This window comes from Leptosomus discolor, chromosome 9 (assembly GCF_034619465.1).
Source record: "Leptosomus discolor isolate bLepDis1 chromosome 9, bLepDis1.hap2, whole genome shotgun sequence".
Lineage (NCBI taxonomy): Eukaryota > Metazoa > Chordata > Aves > Leptosomiformes > Leptosomidae > Leptosomus > Leptosomus discolor.
Window position 1 is genome coordinate 6101476 of NC_141399.1, and position 23461 is coordinate 6124936.

Sequence of the window (23461 nt, forward strand, 5' to 3'; positions counted from 1 at the left end):
TTCCATGGCTCCAGTAAGGCGATGGGCAGGAAGAGTGACAGCTATCACTAAATGCAGATCACAGGGGTGTGTGGCATTGCTCTGAGCTGCTGGGAAGGTGCTGCAGCAGGTCTAGGTGGGAGGTGGAGGGGGCTGTGCTGACCTACCTTAATATTTGGGTATGTGAGGTGGAAATTTTTTCAGAATGCTGTGTCAGTGCACCGAAGCTATTACAACTTTGCCTCCAAAACTAGGATGCTAAATGCTAAAAGTATGTTGTGTACTCTGTTACTCCCCTGCCAGTCTGGGGGAGGTTGAGGTATGAGACCGCTGAGACTGCAGGTGTAGAGGGGAAATGTTGTTTGGTCTCTTTCTGTCACTTATTTTTGTGGCATGTGACAGCTGTCTGTCACTTTGCTCTGCAGGGTCTCAACCCCTCTTGTGCAGAGGCTCTTTGTCTCTTTTCAGGCTTGGGGATCACCTCCATGGGCTGGTTATTGGGAGAGGAGGCATGGGCAGAGTTCGCATGGAAGCGAGAGCGACCTGCTACAGGGCTGGCTATTAGGAAGGCCAAATCAGCAGCTTGGAGAGCAAGCAGTCCTCCTGCTGTAAGTTCCAAAGGCAGCCCATGGCCTCTCCTGTGTCCCATCGCTTCCCGCAGGTCCTCCCTGCAAACGTGGAGGTCAGGGGGTGCCTCCCTCTTGCAAGGGCCTGGCCTGGCAGCGGGCTGGCACAGCATGAATCATTTCCTCAGCAGCACTATCGCCGCCCCGGTCAGTGTGGCCCTGGGCGAAGCCCTCTCCAGGGAAGGCGGCGGCGGTGGTATCGCTTTCTCTGCAGCCCTGCAGCTCTGAGGATGCCCCACGTTTCCACCCTGTGCTCGTTTGCGCTCTCATTTCCTCCAGAAGGAAACCCTTCCCACGAAGCAGAGAAGAGGAGGATGGCTCTCCAGGCTCCTGCCCCATCCCGGAGCGGAGAAGGCAGTGTTGCGTTAATCCCACAGAGATCCTAACCCACTGTACGGTGCCCCTTGGGCAGGTCTCCATGCCTGGAGAGCTGCAGACAGTGTTACTGGTGACTGGGTAGATGACGACCTTCCTGTGGGTCCCCAGCCTGCTCAGCTTGCCATAATCTGTGCTCTTAAGAAAGGGCATGAGGATGCAGTTTGAAAGCATTCACAGACTCTGTGTGTGTGTGTGTGTGTGTGTGATAAAAACAAATCTTCCTTTAGCTGGAGATAGAATTTTTTTCTCATGCTTTTTCATCCTTCTTTCCCCAGAAGTCTGTGGTGGTGTTTTCCCTTATTATGTATCTTTTCTGTGCAAACTGACTTCACAAGGCTGTAGACTTCTACTGGCTCAGAAATATGTGTGTATAAAAGCTTAAATACGATTTGTATATAGGTGTATGTTAAATAGTGACGTGCATTAGAAGTTGTGCTCACTGCTGCCAGATTGCACGCAGAGTTCTTAAACTGCATCCTCACCTGATTGTGGGTATGGACATGTGAGGTTTCACTGAAGTCAGTGGAGCTGTGCCAAATTATACCCCTGATGCGCTAGCCATAAGGTATTGGAGGAGCTAGATTTGTATATAAAAGGTGGTGATGTGTTCTGATCCTGATAGCAGGGTAGTGAAAGATGATAAACCCTGACTTGTGAAACTGGAGCATATGCTACTTGTTTTGAATCTGACCTGATTTTGTAGTTCGAGGTATAGCAGGTATGAAAGTTTGCCATTCGAGGAATCAGACTGCAAGCTATTTAATCATTTATACAGTTAAAAGGCACTGGCACTTCATTTCTGATGTGAAGTGCTAATTAGTTTACTATGGGATACAGACTGCAGGAAATTCGTGTTTCTGGCACAGCGGCTGTTCATCTTTAAAAATGTGTTTATTTGTCACGGCATTATGTTTATATCATTAGTGTAGAGCAATATATGTACAGCCCAAGCTCTCTGAGAGGAGAAAAAAAAGTCAGCCCCTCATTTAGAAGTATGCAGAGCTGCTGTTAAATAAGCTTTTTAGAGGCTGTGCCTCATCCAGAGAGGAGAGCACTGGGTACCGAAGGCTCCCTCTGCAGCTGTGGATCAGTTTGGGTGTACTTGTGGCTTTCAGCCATGTCAGTCACTCGACTTAGGTGCAGTTCAGTGGGCAAAAGCTGGGAATTGAAATTCCTCGTGTAGCACCTGGGGAGGGTTCCAAATACCTATACCAGGTGCTGTTATTAGCCATAAAGGGGAGTGACATGGCCTTTTCTTCAGGTTTAATTTGCTTTCTAAATTAACATTTGATAACATGAATGGCAGTAGATAAATCTTTGTGGAAGTGTAGACTTATTTCTGCGAGGTCCACCAAATTTGTGCTAATATAAAGGATTAAAGTAGGTTAGTTAGGAATATCTTCTGATTTTTTTTTTTTCCAATAATCTCAAGGAACCAAATTGGTTTGCAAACACCTTTTACCAGAAGTTGAATCTTGCTTCAAAAGCTCTTGATGAGGACAGGTTGGATTACAGACTTATCCTATGCACTAGTGCTGCTTTTTAAGCATCTTATGCACTGAGAGGTTACAACATCAAAGAGAGGGTGTCTGGTGAATGTATTTCACTTTATCTTTATTAAGTTGGTAATTAAGGGCCAGAATGTATCAAAACTGATTTTTTAAGTCACTTCATCTTTATTCGGGGTTAATTGCATTAATGCTCACAGCTTGACAGGCTTGTTTCATGACAGGAATTTTAAAAAAAAGTGTTGGAGGGATATGCAGCTTCAGCATCGTCTGAGAAAGTCCTAATTCCCAAGTAATCCTGCTGTTCATGCTCATGAAAACTCCTATAAATCAGCACCTTTGGGCATTTAAAAATGTATTTTTAAAAGCAGTGTAATCATGTGCTGTTGGCTTGTAACTGGAGCAAAATGGGAAAACTTTTATGAAAATCTGCACGTGGATTTGTGCAGAAAGGAGAAACATGTCTGGGTGTAGCAGGATGAGGGGCGACTGCAGCTGGTTTATGGTGGGAATTCAGTGGACAATGTGGTACCACAGCCCTTTGGGTCGTAGCATGGACCTCAGTGATGCTTATCATTGCCCTGAGACCATCCCCAGGTATCAGAGCTTGAGGGTTTGAACCCCTGGAGTTGAGGTAACAGCAGATTTCAAAATAGTGATGTGTGCCATGAAACAGAGCTGTTTCTCATAACCTTGTGAGGGCTGTATCAGTGGTGTCTTGGTCTTTGCTGAACTTTACTGCTTGTTTTACATAATATTATGAACATTAGTTGGTCAATATATGAGGACAAGTTATGGATTAAAGTGTGGTTCAAAGCACTCAGGACAGACATCTTCTAGCCCATATAATTAGACATTTTGTGCATCTGCACAATAACTCACTTTTTACAGTGGAAAGATCAGAGACCAAAATGATCAATGTTTTAATTTCATTACCTGCCACTTTGTGTGTGTGTGTCCTTTTCCCTATAAGTCTAATCAAAAGCCATGTCTAGGGGCAATACTGCTTTGTAGGTACAAGGGAAGAGTGATGCTCTTGTCCTGTGGTCTCACAGGTAGATGGATTCTCTGTTCATGTGCACTTACATGAGCTACTTTGAAAAGAAAAGCAGCAATTCAGCTAAGCCTTGTGCCATTCATTTCGGCACAGAAGATAACATGCAAGGAAGCCTGAGAATCCTCTTGGGATCATCTTTTCCTATTATGCTGGTAGCAAACCTTTTTTTTTCTTTTTAATACTTATTATTCTCGAACTACGATCAATAATGTAAGGAAGAGCATGAATCTGCCACACGTGAAGTATTCTGTTTTCTTTTTAAGTGCTATTCTCTTTAGAATCCTGTTGTGTAGGATTATTCCTTACCAGAAATGAATGCCCTGTTGCTCTGTACATCAAATAGCTTGGTAGTAGCTGTCTCTTGTGTTCCCTTGAAAGTGGTACATGCATTTACAAAGACCTTTCCTGAGATATCCATCTTCCCCCCCCCCCCCCCCCCCCCCCCCCCCCCCCGATTCCTTGTAGAAGACAGATCTGTATACTACAGCCTTCAGAAACCACCTGGGTGTCCTACTGGCTTTCCCTTGCTGAATTTTGTGATCTCTGTTCTGACTCTAAGGAGCCTGGATATTATTTGGGTATTTCAGATGAACCCACTTGCAATCAGGTTCTGAAAGTGGAAGTCAATAAAAGACTAAGATTGATTTGAATGGGTAATTCATCATCTGCATATTAAACCAGCAAAATTATTCCAAATTGCATTTACCTGCTCTTTGCATCGTAAACCTTCTTCGCTCTTTTTTGTTCTGTGGGTGTTCAGCGCCGTGCCCCAGGTTCAAGAGACACCATGGTGTGATTACTACCTCATGTTCTTGGGTCAACTGGGAAAGTGAAAGCACTTGATTCAGATTGTTGTCACCTACTTCATCTGCACCAGGGATGACAAGATGTGTGTGAAGCTTTTAATCATGAGGCTGGACTTGGAAGTCCATATACCCTAAGGGTATAGGGTGAGGAAAAGGTTCTTGCCTTGCTCTAGCCTACATGTGGAGCTATAACTTTACTATAAGAGCATAAAGCCTGCACAAGGTAATGGAAATATTGACGGTAAAGTGGTTGGGAGTACTGAGGAGGGGAGGCCTGAGTATGTATGGCTCTGCTTTCTGAGACGGAGCCGTCTGAGGCCATGGCTCAGGCACACTAACTTGGGAAGCATAAAGAGCAGCTGTGCAAAACGTGGAAGTTCAATTTAAAGATACCATGGATCATAGACCAGTTTTAAAAAGCCAAACCCAAATCTCTCGTGCTGTGTTAAAGGAGAAAATCCTCATGGTCCTTTTTTCAATCTAGTTAAGTGATAGGGAGAACAAAAAGGCTCTGAGGACAGCAGGCACAGAGCAGAAGTATTTAAACTTTTCATAGTAGGTTGGTTGGATTTTCCTGGCGCAGGACGCAACTGTTCCCTGCGCTGTTCCTTTGACTACAAAGCTCCTTTTCTTTTAGAAATGGAACTTGAAAATTGGACTTTCTTTTTTTAATCTCTGTGTTTAAATTTGGATATGACTTGGCCATAATGCACAGATGCCATTGGAGATTTTCCTGGCTGGTTCCTCTCCAAAGCGGTGTTATCTGAGGGAATTACATGCTGCCGAGCCTGGCGCTGGTGTTGGCTTAGGTTATTGGAATAACTCTCTGGAGATATTTGTCACCGTTCTCTCCCAGCAGAAGACAGAAACTTTTTCCATTTTGCACGTTCATGTTGATGTCGAAGTCCTCTGAACACACAACGCTGGCAATGGGCAACATTGGAGGGGGAGGAAGACTTCCTTGTGGCCACAGGCTCTAAAACAGCATTCAAAGGGGCGATAAACCTCGTAGGGTGGGTATGTGGATGCTGCATTTCAGTGTAGAGCCCGAGCCGGTACTTGCGTCTTGTAATAATAAGCCGTATCTCTCTCTGCACCGGCTCGCTTTGTAACAGCTTTAATAACATTTGAAATACAGTTGTTTTCCCCGTGTAAAAGCAAGGCTCAGAGATTTAAACTCCCAGGCAGCAGCATAGCCAATAGATACCAGCACCAAGAGAAGCAGAGCTGCTTTTGCTTTGTGGTGCATAAAAGGAAAAAGTTGTGATGTTTGGAGAGACACAGGTCCAAAGGCTGTCTAAACCAGGCAGTTGTCTGTCTGCAGAATTACCTCAGCCCGGCTGTGACACAGGAGCTCGCTGTGCGTGAGCGTAGGCTCAAGGAGGTTGATTAATACGGAAAGAAATGGGTTTGTGGATACTTGCGCTGTGCTGCGAGCAGGCAGGGTGTCTCCTCCGCCCCGTGAGGAGCGTTTAGGAGAGGGCTGCTGCCACTCTGGTGTAGAGGCTGTTTGCAGGCGGTGCCCTTGGGGCAGCAGTACCAGCAGTGCCATGGGATTTAGCTTTTCCATGCAGCCTTTATGCAAGCTGTTCCTGCCCCCTTTCCATTCAGTTCATTGCATGAGAGATTACTTTTACAGGTTGGTCTTGCTGATGGTTTTAGCCAAAAAAATCTGCTCTGAGTAGTTTCTTCAGCAAGGTGCTGATGGTGGCATGTGGGGGTTCGCTGCAGCTTATGTCCCAAAAAGCTTAGGAAATGTCAAATCCTCTGAGAGGGTCTTTAAGAGATTAATTACACTTTGACTTCCACCCTCCCATAGCTTTTAATAGGAAAGAGCTCACAAATGAAAGGTGCGGCTTGGCGGCATTAAGAGTTTAAGCCTCAGAAGAGTAGGGTGCTGCTTAATTTTAAACCAACTCTTGAGGCAAGGCTGGAGTCTCTTGTGGGCTATTATTTCAGTGTTTGTTTGCTGTTTGTGAAGAGCTCAGCTAGCATGAGCAGCTTTGTTTTTTCTCGTGCAGCGAGTGCTGCATTAATGGAATTAGTTTAAGAGCAGAGCAAAATCATCTCTTTAGCAGGTGTTGAGCGTTTAACTGGTACAACGCAACAACCAGCGGGGAGGTGTGGAGCAGAGAGAAGGCTCTATGCTGTGAGCATCTGCTGTGATCTGAGCTGGAAGAGAAGTTAGTGCATCTGCTTCTGCAGGAATATTCTGATTTTTTCTTTCTTTTCCTCCACTTGCTGGCTCCCAAAGGTGCTTTTTTAGGATTTCTAGTGTATAACTTGAGCACGGGATCAGCCGGGAGAAAACGATGACAGCTTTGTTCCGTCTATGGCAGATAATGAGGTGTCGGAGGCAGATAGCGCCGGGCGTTAGGCGGGAGCTGTGCGCGAAGCGCCTGCCCAGCTTACCCGAGCGCGGTGGCGATTAACGCTGCCGAGCGGTTTCCTTCGCCTCTAAATGGGGTTGTTGTCAGGGCATATGGCAAAAGGGTTAAAATTTAATTAGAAAACATAGGGGTAGCTACTGGAGCTTAACAGCTTTATATAAGCTGCTAAGAAGGACAAGGCTGCTGTGTGAGCTGCTGGTAGGGCTGAGCTACTGCAGCCGCTGGCTCGGCTTCAGGCGCCGCCGGCCAGGGCATGCCTGGGAATCTGCCCAGGAAGCGCCGTGAAAGAGGAGTTTGTTTTAAGGCTTGACCCTGGCTCTGTGCAACACCCCTGCCCTCCGCCCGCCGTATAAAGCCGGGCTGCCGTCATGCCAGGCGTTTGAGCGAGGGAGCGGGAGCCAGCGGGAGCCAGCCGGGACGAGGATTTTGGTTCTCCGGTGGAGCAGCTCATGGCTTCGGTGTTCATGTGCGGGGTGGAGGATCTGCTCTTCAGCGGGAGCCGCTTCGTCTGGACGGTGACAGTGGCAGCGCTGAGGAGGTGGTACGCTGCCCGGCTGCGGGCGTGCCGGCAAGCCCTGCGAGCATGGTGCGGCCTCCGGGACGTCTACCAGGTAAAAAAACACCCTAGTCGCCACCCCGGGTCTTGATAAAAAACCACCATCGTGCCACCTGATGCACACGTGCTCGCTCGCCTGTCTGACCCCTCGGTGTGCCCGGGTGAGTTGGCTGGGACGGGGTGAGGCGAGAGCGTCGAGGCAGAGGCACAGCTCCCGCAGCGAAGGGGCTCGGCAGGTCTAGAATCCGAGTCTGAGCTGATGGCCACTATTGCTGCCAGCCAGCCAGCGCTGTGGGTCTGCCTTGAATTCAGGGTTTGGGGGAGATATTTGCTGTGTGAAATGTGTTTTGGCAGCCAGTTTATCTAAAAGTGTTTTGGCAGCTGACTGCCCCCCTGTACCGCAGCCCCTCAGAGCCCCTTTCGCTGCTGTCACCATCCTTGCGCTGGGGATCCGGGAGACAGAGCTGAGCTGCCATCAGGCACTCTGAGCACGATGCTGCCACGGGAGAGGCTGGCTGTAGCTTTTTCTGCCGGTTGTTTGCGTCGCTGAATAGTGGCAGATTGTAATGGGATAGTACTTTGCATGGCAAAGGGGGATTGCTGTTTGGGGGGGCTGTAGTCAGTCCTGAAACAACAATTGGGAGGCTCCCCTTCCTGCAGGCAAAAAATACAGCACTGTACTTGCACTTACTGTGGTATCCAGTTGCAGTGAAGGTGGTGTCACTCTTTTTGGCATCTGTTTTTGCTGGCAGTTATTTATTTTTGTGTGTCTGTGTTTATTTTTGCCTCATGTATAAACTTGCGATGTGCTCCTGGTCACAGTGTCAGTGTGCGTGTTTGCTAGATTATGTGGAATATTTCAAAGCTGCTTCTCTCCTCTCCCTGGTGTGTTGCAATACAGACAGTGACACAGCTCATAGCAAACAGCTCTCCAGAACCATCAGGATGTAACTTCCATGGGAAAGTCGTGCTAAAAGGACATCTGTGCCTGTTTAATCCCAAAGGGATCTGTTGCTGTTTAGCTCTAAGGTATGCCCAGGAGTGGGAGAACAGCTTTACGGTGATAGGAGTGCTTCCAAGTGCTCAAATGCATTTGGGCATCTTGTTTACATCCATCATCTGTACACTTTGTGGTATATTTGGCGTGTGTCACTTGAGGAGTATGGATCATGTATAGTTAGGGAATGCAGGGGTACAGGTATCACTTCTCCCCATTCGCCCACCTTTACTGACCTGAAGAAATGTGGAATGCAGCCCTGGCTCCCTTCTTTCTCTATAAATAAAATCCAACTACATCTGTACCCTATGGGTGTTACTTTTGGAGCCCAGTCACATAAAGAACATGGAGCTTGGACTGCCTCTGCTCCTTGCTACATCCCCGTGGAGGCAAACCCCATCTGTCCAGGGCTGGAATAATGGCTCAGTGAGGACCAGCTCTGACAACAGCTGTATTCAGCCTGTTCAGCTGCGATTCTCCGATGGTTGGCTTGAAGTGAAAAGAGATTTTTTTTTCAAAACAAAGCATGACTGTATCTCTGCCCAAACTTACTGTGGCCTAGTGGTCATTGGTGGATTAATCTGTCTTGTCTTTATGAAAAGCATCGCTGACTTGTGCCTGTGTCCTAGAGTGGGGATGTGAAAATGGGTAAAAAGAGGAGATTGGTCCTTCTGGCATCCTTCCAGGTGGTCCTTGAGCCAGGGGGGTGGATGGGGAGTGCCCCTTCCCTGCTCCCCTCTGCCCACAGCTTGTCACAGCCACAAGGAGAACACAGCCAGACTGCTGGGGACATGCAGTGACCTGTTGCTCCATGCCTACTGCTGAGGATCATCCCTGGGAGGTGAAACCACACAGGAACAAGGTGACTCTCGTATTTCAACGTCAGGAGTTTCCTACTGGTAATTTGGGGTAGATTAGGGAGATGGCTGAAAGAATGCCCTGCAGCTCTTCCTTGTTGGGTCGCATAACACGGTGCTTTTTGTGCTCAAGTCTTAGCCCGTTTGCTGTTAAAAGCCCTGGCAGTATCCTGGCCGAGTCTGGTGGGTGCAAGACTGAGCACACAGCATTAAATGTCACCGGTCTGTTTGGATATCGGAGCCCAGTAACAGGTCAAATCAAATATTTTTCTTTTCCTTTTTTTTTTTTTTTTTAAACACTTCAAGCTGTGGGAACATCTAGAGACAGTACCTGGATGACCCCTGCATTCAGAGGTGTACTCTGAGCCATGCTGTGGCACACTTGTTCGCCTTGGGCTCAGTGAAGCAGTACAGGAGCAAAATAGGCAGTGTGGAGCTCTCCGTGGGGTTGTTTCTCTGAGGAGGTGGATGTTGCAGTGTCTATGGGACTAGGCTCTAATCTTGGATGTGAGGTTTTGTGTCCTGTCATTACCACAGATCCTGCATTATCTTGGGCAAGTTGTCTTCCTTGTCTGTGCTCCTGTTCTTTGTCTGTAAAGTGGATATAACAACACTCTCCTGTATGCCAAGGATGCTATTTGTCTTCTCAGATTTTTGCAAGAAGTCCTGCAGTTAGTGCAGCCACATGAAAGCACATTTTTGCCTTGTGTTCTTGTTAATGTTTGCACCTGGACAGGTGCTTAACAAAGTCCTTTTCCACCTTGGCTTCATCAAGAATGTTCTTATTTCTGTAACTCCTTCACATTCCAGGTGTGAAAAATACCACAGGTGGTATAGAAATGCTCTTGACTAAACTTTTGCCCTCTGAGGACTCCCCGGGCTGTGCATGGTGTAACAAATCAGGAAACAAGTCCGAACTTTGTCACTGAGCTACATGCAAGGGACATGCAGGGAAGGGTGAGGTGACAGCCACTTGTGCTGCTGGTCAGCCCTGGAGGCTTTGGGTTGCTTTGAGCCATATTTGGGGTTCATGTTGTTTTGTGGGTCAGTGGCTATTTTCGGGCGAGTTGGACACTGCTAGCAGGTCTCTCTTTAATCATCAGTACATTATTGTGGTGAGAGGAAAGCTAGTAGGATTTCTTCTCCCTGGGCTGCTAAGTTTGTTATTGTGGTAGGGGGGTTTTTTGGTCTTTTTTTTAAATAAAATGCTTGCTAGCCTTATGGGAGACCTGAGCTTGAGTCCCAGCACAGAGAAGCCGCTGTCACCTTCGTGCGTCTACGCAGGGCTCTCACCTACGTCCTTCGAAGCCGGCAGGTGCAGAGGTTGTCACGCGGGCAGAGCTGGCTGGCCAGGGGAGGCTGAAATCCTCTCTGCCAGCATAAAGCCTTTACCTGCCTTAGCAGCTTTAGGTACAAAAAACAACAAACAAAACCAACCAACAACAACAAAAAAACCCAATGAACAAACAAACAAACCCCCCACCACCACCAAGAACAAACCAGCCTTTGTCAGTCGCCTTCTCTTTAGTCTTCTTGTTTCTAGCATGTGTGTTTGGGGAAACACCTTCCAAGGTCTTACGGGCTGTTGTTTCACCCAGTTGCTGGTGCAGGGAATTCAGCCCCAGCCCAGCAAGTCAAGCTCAGGTGCTTCCCCAAGCTGGTCTCTGCTCCAGGGTGCTTGCCATCATCTGTCTCGTCTGCCAAAAGAGACGGGATGGCCTATCTGCCCAGAGGCTGTTCAGCTCACATCAGAGCCAAAGTGCTGACGGGTGTCCCATTTCACTCTGAAATAACCTCTGAACCCATGGGAGGGGAGGGGGGTTGTACAGTATGTGAGTTTATCCCCTGTGAGCACTTGGGTTGTATGCCAGGGAGCATTGTCTTGTCAGTGGCAGAGGGCATCCAAAGCCTGTCCTAGAAAAAACACAGACCTGCGGAAACAGCTGATGGAAGAGCTGGCATAGATCTTCTCTCTAACTGCAGCAAGTCAATACGAATTATTCGGGCTATTAGGGCTTGGAAAAAATCCTAGATGAGAATTTGGCATGCCTTCATGCAAGGGTCCCCATTTCCTGCGAGGGAAAGGAGTGAGGGCTGTATTTTGTGGTGAAGATCTGTCATGGAGTGCTCTGGTCTGCCAGCTGGGCTTTGGGGTCTTCCCAGAGCCCCCCCTGATGCCCACAGTGGGGGTGTGTGGCACTTGTGGGTATCCCAATACTTCTTCCAAAATAAAGCTTCTGGCAGGGCTCTCCATATGCTGGTTTTATAGGCCACTTGTCGTTAAATCTAATTACACAGCAGTAAAACAGAAAGCGAAATTTTTATATAAATGAGGTTAATAAGCAGTGGCAAAGCCAAAAACTTTCAGGATCAACGTCTATCCTGTGTTCAGTTACTTGTTTCCACTGGCCTGACTTTCATTGGGATGTCAACACTACCATACTCTGCCAGTCTTCCCCTGAGATACAAATACCACCTATACATTCACTTATACGTCCCACGTCACAGTCATTCCTTGTTAGCCCCTATGCTTTAAGCATGAAAGAAAAATTGCATCAAAGCCAATTTGATTATGCAGCTGACTCTTAAAGACTGGTCAAGTGAATGCTTTAGTGTCAGGGTTAAAGAGCATGTCAGTTAGTCTGCTCGGTGCAAAGGGGAATAGAGAAACCAGACAAACTGTCCCCAAACTCCCTGCAGAATACAATGACACATTGTGATTAATATCTGCTGGACATGAAGCCAGGTATGGGAGCATCTCTGTGATTAAGCTGTTCAGTTACACTGGTAATTTGGCTAACAACCTCTGGTGTGAAAGTGTAAATGGAATACATGTGAGTTTTCTGGGCAAAGTGCTCTTTAACCTCTGAAAGGTCATTTCCTCTGTGTGAAGTGAAAATATCTTGCTGATGAAGCACAATGAATAAGCTTTGTACGTGTGTCTGTCCCCTATGTACCTGGGGTGGAGGAGTGAGAGAGGAAGCGGTTGACTTCTGTTTCCTATGGTGCTAACGTAGTTGGTTTGGATAGTGAGGATCACATTTCCTCTGCTACCACACCTTAACTTTTCATTATAAAAACGCTGACAACAAATTAGAGATGCCTTTTTTTTTTTTTCTCCCTTCTCTTTTCACAATGTTCAAAAGTGGCACTGGAGCGGTGAGGGTGGGCACGAAGCGGGAGCGCTGTGTTGTCAGGGCAGAGCTTTCCTTCCTCTGCATCAGACAGACCCCGGGAGAGATGTTCAAAGGAAGCATCTCGGGTGTCCTTCTGGGTCAGGGCTTTCCAAAGACCTTTTTAGAGGATGCTGAGTATGTGCCTCTTCAAAGATGTAAACTTGGGCACTGGGGATTACCAGTTGCTGTGGAAGAGCTTTGTTCTGACTGCTTTCATTCAGCTGTTTTTCTGTTGGAAGGGATCTGATCTGATGGTGTGACACCGCTCGTACATCACCTGCAGAGCTTTGGCTCTGCTTGAAACCTCCATCACGTCCAAACACAGCATGTGGAGACTTCCCCGTGGCTGGGGCTTTGGGGGAGCCTCTTGCAGAGCTGAGAACAGGACCAGCTCCAGGCACCACCTCCCGACAGCTTAGAGTTAAACTTGGCTTTACACGCTTCCAGCATCAGCTTTCCAAAGCTCTCTGCCAGACATATTTCCATTTGAGCTCGTGATATAGCACTTTCTGTTTGAGAGAGTTCAAACAAAAATACAGTTTTTGTGCTGCTCCTCCCTCTTCCCTAGCAGACAAACTTCACAACCAGACTGTGAACTTCATCTCATTTCCTTCAGGGTGTCACGGTGCCAGTTTCAAACAGTGCCTCTTATTCACTGACTGCTTTAGCCTGTATAAATATTTTTTTTTCTTCGATCTGACGCAGTTCACAAAATACGTTAGATTTCAAATGTCGCTGGCACCGCTTTTCAGAAGCAGACTCTTGTACAAAGGTGTCACTGTATGAACTTGCCTGGATAAATCTCCATTTCAGTCTTGTGCAGAGAGGCTGGCCAGCTTGCTCTGACTGGACAAGAGGCTTATGAAAAGGTAAATTAAAAGTGTTTCGGGCACACGCTGGTTTTTCCATACATCATTTTTTTTGTCCAAGTGTTTAGCTTTCTGTCACTCCTTTCGCTGGCATTGTCACTGCAGCTCTTTGTGATCTTGGATGGGCTGTCCATGTGCTTAAAATAACACTGCGCTATCTTTGTCTTCTCATTTTCTAAAAATCAGGCCACCCTTGTACAGTCTGCGTTGCTCTTAAAACCTCTGAGTCATAATTAGTGATTAGTAATTCTACTAATCTTCTGTACAGATGGAGGCCAGTTCATTCTCAGAGACTGCAAAGAGGATAAAGTTATCAGTGCTGGAATATATTAGCTTAAATACCCTCCCACACACAAATACACAGGTATACTTTTCCCCACTAATTGGTCCACCGTTCATTTAAAGATGCATCAACTCTGCATGTTGGGGAAGGAGAGGCAGGGAGAATAGGGGTCATCAAAATGCTAAGAATAGCCTGAATATGCTGGTTTTAGCCATTAAAAGCCATCCCTGACAGTCCAAGCAACGTTAGATTTAAGACTGTGCTGTTTCCATGGTTGCTCTTCCAGCTCATGTAGAATAGAGGCTGTACTGGTGATGGGTGCCCCGGGGTTCATCTTCCTGCTCGCTATCGGGTGCAGATGTGTGGTCCCAGTAAAGCTTGGGAATGGTGGTGGAAAAGTTGCTGCATCCAGCACTGAGCCCGCAAGGCCGCTGCTAGTGACGTGCTGTTTTCTGAGCATCCTGGTTTCACCTGTCGTTGGGCCAGTGGTTTCTAGGTAGGGTGATGTGGGCTGGGCAGAGGCTGTACGGTGTGGAGAAGGCCATGCTTGTTGGTATCTCGTGAAGGCAGGTTACTGGCTTGTGCCTGGGTGAGGAAAGCAGAGGATTGGAGGATGGGAGCGAAGAAGCTGGAAGAGCAGGGGAGGGCAGTGCAAGAATTACATAGCATGAAAGGTACAGGCTGTGCCAGCAAGGAAAGAGAGAGGAGAGACCATGGAATAAAAAACCCCAGTCATTCTGACCCCATTCAGGTGTGTGCCAAGCCCCTCCACACTCCAAACTGAGCACAAACTTGCAAGAAAGTGTGGGAAAACAAGCAGGTAGGAAAAATAAGGCCGCAGAAGTGCAACAGGAGAGGAAAACTGAGGCTGTAGGTAGACAAGAGGGGAACAATCTCTCCAGAAAGGTGGCTGCCCTAGGCAAAGATGTTCCCATCATGCTGAGTTTAGAGGTTTTTTGGCTGACAGGGACTGGACACGTCTGGTTGCCACGGTTGTTCTGGGAGTACAAGTATGTTGCTGTAGATGAAGTCCATGGGGAATCTGGTTGGGCAGGTGCGCTTAGCAGACTGCAAGTTGGCGTTTGCTAGGCCGTGGTGAAAGTGAGAGTGAGTAATTCCTCTCTAATATCAAGCACATCGCATCTGTTCACCCCATTCAGAGAGGCTGGGGTGTGCTGCAGTTGCTGTAGGGTTACGTACCCTTTGGTGGGGAGTCACAGCTCTGCCGTCCCCCAACCCCAGCTCGGAGCTCTTCTCCTGGTGGCCTCTGGGTTGCAGAGACTTCCCCCTGCTTAACTCTTGCTGCTCCAACAGCTTCCTGCTGCTTGAACCTCTTATGGGGATGCTGTATTTCTTTTAAATTCAAATTTTTCTTGTTTAGAAAAACTATATGTGACCCAGAGTATAGCTGAATTACACAGCCCAGACCAGTATTTGTTTGGAAGCCCTGCATCCTCTGAGAAGCTGCGTTCTTCTCCTCCTCCAGCTGTTTCTGTCTCTGTGGTTATCCCAGCAGGGCAGAAGTTGGCACCACCCAGGTAATCTTCACGTCATTTCTCTGAGGAAAAATGACTCACTGTCTATTTTCCGACTTATTTTGGGGTTTTGGAGTCTGTGTTTTGGAGACAAATGCAAGTTTGTTACTCTGAAATACTCTCCCACAACCATCTTGGCTGCCACCCCTTAGGTTGCTGGTACAGTCTGGACCAGCTGGCTGGACCTGACCTGGCATCCTCGGGCCTGATGTGGGGCCAGCTTATGTTTTTTTCATGAAATCTGTGATACTGAGCATTGCGTGAAGAACTTTTGGAGTCTTACAGCTATGAGAATACTAGCTTTAGCAAAGTCACTTTGGGGAAAAAAACCCTAAACCTCTTTGTCTGCAGCTATTTAAAAGGTGGATGTTTGATCAAAGCTAGTTCCTCTGCATTAAACAAGGAGGGCGAGACACCTCTGCACCTCACTGCATCCCAGGTGTCTGGGGTAGCTGGGGTGAGTTGCCCTCTGGAGGTGTCTGGATTGATGATAATTTACGGAGGCAGCCCCAGGTGAGGGGAACTGGGCTGGCTGAGGCTGTGTGATCGTGTGGACCAGGCAGCCCTGCTTCTCTTCCCAGCAGCGCCAGTAAGGCTCTGGCTTTACAAGTTGCTCTGCAGCCTGATGGAGCCCCTTGTTGGCCTCCACCTCTCGGTACACAGAGCCTTCTGTTTGGGGGAGTTGAGCTGGACCAAGAGGGCTCGGTACCTCTGAGAAGTGGGAGGCGTGTGTCTCTGAGGTGTTGATTTCCAGTGTTTGACCCCAAGGTTCTTGCTCCCCATTCTGGTAAAAGCAAGTTAATTTGTCCCAGGTGTTGAACTTAGTTTTTTTCTGTTACGATAGATCCATGGATCATAAAAACTGGGGTGGAAAAGTCTTCATGGTTTGTCCTCTCTGTGCGTAGTGACTGCTTGGTTGGGAGCATAAATAACTGAAGAAGAGCATCCAGCTCAAGGGAAGAGGTTGTTCTTGCTCCCAGGTGAGGTTGTCTTGGTGTGTGTCCAGAGCTCCTCCCCACCCTGGTAGCACTTTGTGATGTTCTCCCTGGCCTGTATTTTCTAGCCCGTGTTGGATGCTGGGGTCCTGGACTGTGTTGTTCCCTTGGCATCAGTCTTCCTTCCATAATTTATGCAGCCAGAGGATGTGAGTCAGTGGTGTGATTTAAAATCTTGGGTCACATAAAAGGAAATTAATAATGCTGGGCTGTGTTTGTGAAGGAGGAACCGGCTTGTGTGTCAGATTTTGAAGTAACTGCATGTCTAAATTTGAGGTCCTGTGCCTCTTGTGTACCTGCCTGGAGGTCAGGTTGGAGCTCTGGGGGTTACAGCCTCCTGGGTTTGGGTGCACAGTTGTTCGGTTTTCTGTAGTTGCTTTCACTGAAAACAGAAAAAAGTGTTATGTAGTCATCTGGCATTTCTTTTGGAGGAGAGCTCAGGTTCCGTGCCTGATACCTGTGCTCTGCCTGACACAGTTACACAGTTAGTGTTGCTGCATCAAAGCCCAGAGGTGTGTGTGAAGCCTTGTGGGTTGACGCACCAAAGGGGATGAAATTAGGGAGATGAAGTGTAACTTGTGTTTTGCACACAGAAGACAGTCCTGTAAAGGGAGCAGTAGAACAGCAGGTAGAGGATTTACTCCTGCATCTCTCCCGGCAGCAAACTGCACTCCTAGAGACTAACCCTGACCCCAGAACAAATTCAGATTGACGGCCAAGGGTGTAAATCTCTGTCCGCACTCCCAGTTCCCTCCCTGATGTGTGGTAGCTCGCAACAGAGGCAGCAGATGTGTGCTTTGGAAAAGAGTTTGGGAAATGCAGTGAAACACTGTACCTGAGGGGGTGTCTGTCGCAGCAAGGGGCTGTGGAGATGTGAGCGTATGAAACAAGGGCAGGCGTGCTGAGAAGACAAGCTCTGGTTATCTTCAGGTCGGTAGTGAGCCTCCCTGCTGCCGTGGGGCTGCGTCCCCCGTCCCAGGGGTCGAAAGTGGAGGGGGCTTGAAGTTTTAGCACCATACCAAGTTTTAGGATAAAGGCTCCTTCTGTCCCCTGGATGGGGATGCATGGGGTGGAAGAGCCAGAGGGGCAATGGCAGTTCCCAGCAAGCACAGAGCTGTTGGTGTGAGGGTCCTTGGCCGGCTGCTGTGGCACAGGGGGGCTGGCAGGGACCCGTGGTCTCACAGCAAAGTGTCTCACTGTACCTTGTGCTGTGCCTTCAGTTGGTAACTGCTGGGTTTTTTACTTGGTTTTGGTTCATAATAAAGGGGTTAATATTACAAAGGAAAAACAAAATAATTGTAATGCTTTCCCAGCTCGCCTCCATTTTTAACAGTCACGTTTCAAGCTCTTGTGTCCCCTGACTCACGCTGGAAGGGCTTTTGTTTCTGAATCTGTAATCAAAGCAACAAATGTGAAGGTCACTTCCTTGAGATTATATAGCAACGGAAGAAGTCCAGGATCGTGTCTCCCTTCTTCCCCTAGCTCGGATGTACAAAAAACATGAAGGCTTAGTCCATGCATGCTGTTGAGTACTTCTTGGGTTTCTCCGGTCCTTTTAAACCAGCAGGGTGTGTGGCTTGGAGGTAAGGGGCTATATTTTAATTTCTGATGCTTAGCAGCAACAGATAATGTTCAGTGCTATTACATTGTGCATGGACTAAAACATCACGCAGAGCTCGGAGCTGTGAGTGCAGGAGAGCAGCCAGCCAGAAGGCAGTGCGGAGCAAAGAAGGTTTGCTTTGGGCTACTTCGGTAGTGCAGGCTGAAACCTTTCTGCTTGCTCTTTTCTTTGTCCTGGAAGATCAGTTCATAAAAATTTCTCTGCATCTTTTGCTCTCCATTATGGAGATAAGGGGCTGTTTGTTTATTCCCAGCATTTACAGCTGCTTTTTCCTGCCTTTGTTGTAAGTGCTGCCTTGGCTGCTTTAGGAAAGTGCTAAATCCAAGCTTGATTTTGGTAACTTTGCTGCAGCTGGAGAGCAAGCCTGTAATTTCTGATTATAGAGAAAACCCGTTTTCAGAGATTACCCTTACAGGCTGCCCTGAGATACGATTTAAACAGAACAAAGCACAGATTCATAACTCCCAAGAAAAGGCGGTCAGTGCCCGGTACAGTAGCTCCTTTCAGCATATGACTATTAAATGTCTCATCAGTAAGGTCCCCACCCTTCTTACCCAAAAAAAAACCCCAACCCCTCATGAAGAGGTCGGTGCTGGAGATGCAGCAGTGCACATGGAGCTCGTTAACGGCTGTTGAGAAAGAGCCTTTGATCCGAAGTGCTTGTTTTGCTTCAGAAGCGGAGTGCGGAGCAGTCCAAATCTGTCAGACCCCTCGAGTGCCTGGCAAGGTGCTGGGGACGAGCCAGGCTGGCTCCTCGCTGCCAGCACCGCCGCAGAAATGCTGCTGAGTGCCCGCTGCAGCCAAGACACCCGCTATTTTGATGTCTTCCAGAGAGCTTAGGATTTCAGGCTGTTGTTGGTTTATTTGCTTGCTCCTTGCGTTTTTTAAAAGAGTTACAGATCCAACGGCAATTCAGATGGACTTGTGATACAGCCTTTTTTAGAAATTATTTTTCATCACCTGATTACCTAATGTCTGTTCAAGGCTGGTGTCTGGGTTTCCTGAGGGGCTGCTGCCAAGCATGAGAGCGGCTGGAAAAGTCCAGGGGGAGGGTGGGGACAGGATGGGGGATGAGCTGGGTGCAAGAACCTCGATGGGGCAGGAGGGGAAGAGATGCACAATGCCCTCAGAGGACGTGGTGCTGCCTGGAGAGGACGGCAGATATTTGGTCAAGGCTTGCTCTGCTTATGTCTCCTGCCTCAGGAGTCTTCCCTCAAAAACCCAACCCAGGGGTGAGCAGGGGGGTGGTGAAGCAAGAAGCGCGGTGGAGGGGAACAGAGGAGCAGCCTGTGAGAAGCCATCAAAGAGATGGGGAAGAGACCTTCAGAGCTGGGAAGACAAAGAGGCATCAAGGGCAGGGTGTGGGTCCGTGGGGATGGGAAACCCTTCTCTAAGGGGATTTTTGTCTTCTGTAACTATCCCCATAACGGGGAAAGCTGAGTTTCTGTTCCAGTTGGGTCAGGGATGGCTTCTGGGGTGGGGTGAAACACAGGAACAATTACCAGAAGCTCTGCACAGACTATCTCCCAAGATTCATGCTGTAGAGACTTAAGCAAAGAAGCAGGAGCTTAACCGATTTGCCTCCAACCTCCTAGTTGGTGAGCAAAGGTCAGAACGGGTCACAGGAGGGCAAACGTCCAGTCCTGCCCCACGGTGGGTACCACTCATTCAAGGGCAGAGGGTGCTGCTGCAGTGCCCTTCCCAGGGCCGACACCACATTCCCTGCATCGGGTAGTGTCAGGAAAGCTCTCTGATCCCACAGGATCTTTTTTTCCCCCCTGAGTTCCCAGGAGACTGAGCTGGAACAAAACAGCACCACGGGCTTGTGCACTGTAATGACCCGACTGCGGTGTCCCAGCACTGCCGGTGATAAGCGCGTCTCCACCAGACACTAATTTATTAGCTGTGTTCTGCCAAGGAAAGCAGATGTTGGATGAAGTATTTCATTGACTTGATATTTGTGGCAGATTTGCACTGATTGTTTCCTATTAATTTTCCTGATTTTTAGGATTAGCTGTAGAGTTGCCTGTGTTCTTTTCTTCCTGTTATTTTAAATACATTGCAAACAGGGAGGAATGGTAACATCAGCACTCGTGGAATGACATGGCCTGTTTGAGAAACATTTCAGTTTTGAGCTTGAGACGTTTGTTTAATGTAAGGAGAATTCTGATGCAACGAGGGGGCTGTCCTTTCAAGAAGATGGCTCACCTCTCCCCCTCTCTGAGGGACTCAACATCTACTGATAACACTGCCAGCAAGATCCCGTGGCCTTGGGGAGTGTCAGGAGAGGTGAAATGCTGTCTGGATGCCACTTGACAGCTGAAAGGCATGGGGCCCGAAGAGCCAGAGAAAGCTCTTCTGCAGCAGTTTGTCCCTCTGCCTCGTGCCGCAGGAACCAACGCTGCCTGCGTGCTTGCAGCACGTCCGTCCGTGGGGGAACAGCCCTGCACCCCTGCGTGGGGAGGGACCAGCAGCAGGTATGCAAAGCCACCGTTGGTAGCATCAGGAAAGGCAGCCACGCTGCAAAATTTCCTTGTGGGAAGGAGAGGGGTTAGTTTTTTCCATTACACACTCCTGGTAGAGACCAAGAAGCAGCAGTTCTCCTGTTTATATTGTGCTCTTGACAAAGGGCTTTATCTCTTGGCTGGGATACTGTATTTATCACTTTGAGGAAGATGGAATTAACTTGTTCCCTGGGTTTTCATTTCTCGCTGGTTTTGGGTGTTGTTGTTGTTTTTCTTTTTATTGGTGTGCTCATCGTTACTTCTGAGCATTGTATTTGAACATTTTGGCAGAGGAGGATGAGGCTTAAAGCCCCATGATCTGCTCAAGTGAGTGGGATCTTTCTAATGACCGCAAGAGGCTGTGCCTGTTGTCCTGTACAGATCGGCAAACCGTCAATAAAACAGGTGAAAAAGCCATCCCCTGCAATGACAAATAGTAGAATAAATGGGGAGAAGGAGAATCACATGGAAAGTGCGCTGGCACTTGGCCATGAAAAACCACAGTGCTTGCGGAGAGGGAGAGCACTTGGGCTGTTGCTTTGCCAGATTTTTTTACTGGCTCAGCTGGTGGGGCCTATATGAAAGTCAGTTGATGCTCCGCAGGAGCCAGTTTTTTCATGGAATCTTCAGTTCGTGTGGCTATTTTAGGAAGGTGCCATGCAACCCAGAGAGCCTCTCAGCCCGCCCCGTTCCAGGCACTGTGTTTTATCTCTCACTCTTTGCCAAACTTCATCAAAGCCAACATTTCCATGGAAAGCATCATCGAAGGGGCGTTTGTACCAGCTTGCACTTAAGTAAGCTTTCTCCAGCCTGTCTCATCTTAAAGCGTTGTGGTATTCAGTTTGGGTCTTCAGGTGTCTGTCCCTGCGTGGCTGGTCCTGAGACAAGAAGCACAGGGACACCCGGAGGTCAGGAATGGCTTAGTACAGTCCCTGCAGTTGCTGCAGGTAAATACCCCATGAGTGCTGAGATGGGAGTGTGTGGAGCCAGGGTGGGCTGTGGAGCCCTTGGGAAGGACAGGGGTGACACTTGAAGTCACCATGGTGGGGCGAGATGGGTCCTACAAGGTGGTTTGCCATAGCATGAAGGGTGAAAGCTGTAGCCAGACACTTCAGTGCATTGCTGGCTACTTAACATTAAGCAGATACTGGCCTCTGTTGATGTTAACAGCAAGATAAGAAATAATTTAAGGCAAAATCCTGGCCCTGTTAAAGTTAGTGGTAAAATTCATTGACTACATTTGAGCCAGGACTTCGGCCGAAGATTTCTTTATGACTTGAAGATTAGGAAGGAGAGGCAGTATGTCTGGAGACATGGTCTGCCCCCTGTAAAGCTGGTGGAAGCTCTGCTGTCCCCTTCGAAGGGATCACGGCAAGTTTATTGGGTCTGAGCCAGGCTGTGGTGCTGCAGATGGGAGCTCACCAGGTGCCCAAGCTGGCGTGTGGAGGGACCAGGGGGAAGCCTGAATGTTTGGACCCAGAGCCACCCCTTTGTGTTTTGCAGGAGGTATCGGTAAGTCCAGGAGACTTTGAGGGGAGGGCGACCGTGCAGAGGAGACGTCACTTGGGGGTTCTTGCGCTGCACCCCTTGCTGGTAGAGGAGGTGATGGAGGGGCACGCAGTGGGATGGGGGCATGTTTCCCTTCCCCGGATCTTCACCTGTGGGGGGGTGGAGCGTTTCCAACCCCACACCCATCTCTTTCACCTGAGCACCTCCCACCATGGGACTCTCAGTGATGAGCCCCTATGCTGGGTCAGGGAGGACCTGTAGGCTGCAAGCAGGCCGACAAGAAGTGTGCATCGAGGCATTTTTGGAGACCTGTGCAGATCCTTTAAAAAGTTTCCATATAAATGCTGGTATAAAACCGAACTCCTGTTTGTTATTTTTCTGCTTATTCCTTAAAGCTTTGAGCAACTCCAAGTGCCGGAACATGACGAGGATTTGCTCTCCCAACAGACACACCAGGAAACTCTGAGGTCATTTAAATGATTATAACTTTTTCCCTCTTCCCCCCAGCTGCATGCAGGCCCCTTCCTTCCAGAAGGACAGGCAAAGGCTTTTATTTTCTTGAGATGTGCCTAGTTAGGGCAGCTCCATACTGCAATACATTCTTGCATCTTATTTCGTATTTTTATCAAGCCATGCGTGTTTACGGGCCAGATGTAAGCTGGCTGGTTGTACCAAAGTCAATGAAGCAGTGCTGATCTAAGGCAGCTGAGGATCTGATCCTAAATGCCTTCAGGACCAAAGGAAAAAAACTCACCTAAATGCTGATGAAAATCTGAGGTCAGTGTAGAGGCTTCGATATTAAGCTTTGAAATCTCTTACAGGCTTATGAGTTACAGAAGAGGGATTGAGGAAAAAAAAGCCCTTACAGGAAATTGCTGGTGGTGCTTTATAGCTGGTTAACTGCAGCTCAGGTAGGGATTTTGAGATGAAATTCTCTTTTAAGGGCAAGGCTGGTTCTCTGCGTTCATACACCTGCAAAGCAGCGCTGCTGCCTCTGAGTCACCGGTCAAAAGCAGGACAGCAGGATTTTGAGCCCCCCCCCCCCAGTGCCGCAGGCTTTGTGGAGGCAGGATTGGTGTGGCGAAGGAACAGCATTTCCTAACTGCCCCCGTGCATCTTGTAAGCGAGTGGGAATATTGCTCTCTTGCTTTTTGTTACCCATACGATTTTCTTCAGCGTTGGCTGCTTGAGCCACTGTGATGTGCCTGTTTCGGGAATAAGTGATCCAGTTCTTACAATCCGTGTTCTAATGATGCACCGCAGCCCAATTTCTTGCTTTTAAAACTGCAGGGTTAAGGCTTTGTGTGCTGGCCATTTAGTTAGTGAAAATGGTTCCCCTTTCTCTCTCATCACTGGATGCATCAGTGCAATTTCTTTCTTGCTGTAAAATATCTTCTGGAGCTTACTCACCGGCCGGTGAAGTTTTAATTTCATGTGGTTGCCCTGCAAGGAGCTTATGGAAATAACATGCACAGTTCTGTGCGCCTGGGACCGAACCCTTGGTGTCACAGTCGGGTGTTTTCCAGGCAGAGCCCCTGTGGGTGCTCAGTAACACCCATGCCTGAGCAAAAGGGTTTACCTTGAGAGGAGGGGAGAAGGAGAACCGGGGAAGAGGTTTGCTACTTCCAAAAGATTCCTTGGGGAGTTTGGAATATGAAAGACAAACCCTCACTGGATGGCGGGGGGTGGTTTTAAAGCTTCCAGCAGAGCGTATTTATGTGGATGCAGGACCTTGGCACAGCCATCCTGTCCCTGGGCAGGGCGGAGCTACCCATCGGTGCCACGTGGTTGTGCCAGAAGCGTGTGCATGTGGGC

At 48.3% G+C, this 23461-nt stretch overlaps 1 protein-coding gene across 2 annotated transcripts in view; it reads left to right on the forward strand.

Moving 5' to 3' along the window:
* Window positions 1–7193: 7193 nt before the first annotated feature.
* The window catches only part of FRMD4B (FERM domain containing 4B), an 84214-nt gene continuing 67946 nt past the window's right edge, over window positions 7194–23461 (forward strand). For both annotated transcript variants that reach the window (XM_086470004.1, XM_086470003.1), the window contains exon 1: window positions 7194–7355. In XM_086470004.1, coding sequence (XP_086326130.1) covers window positions 7194–7355 — 162 coding nt within the window. The remainder of the gene's footprint in view (window positions 7356–23461) is intronic.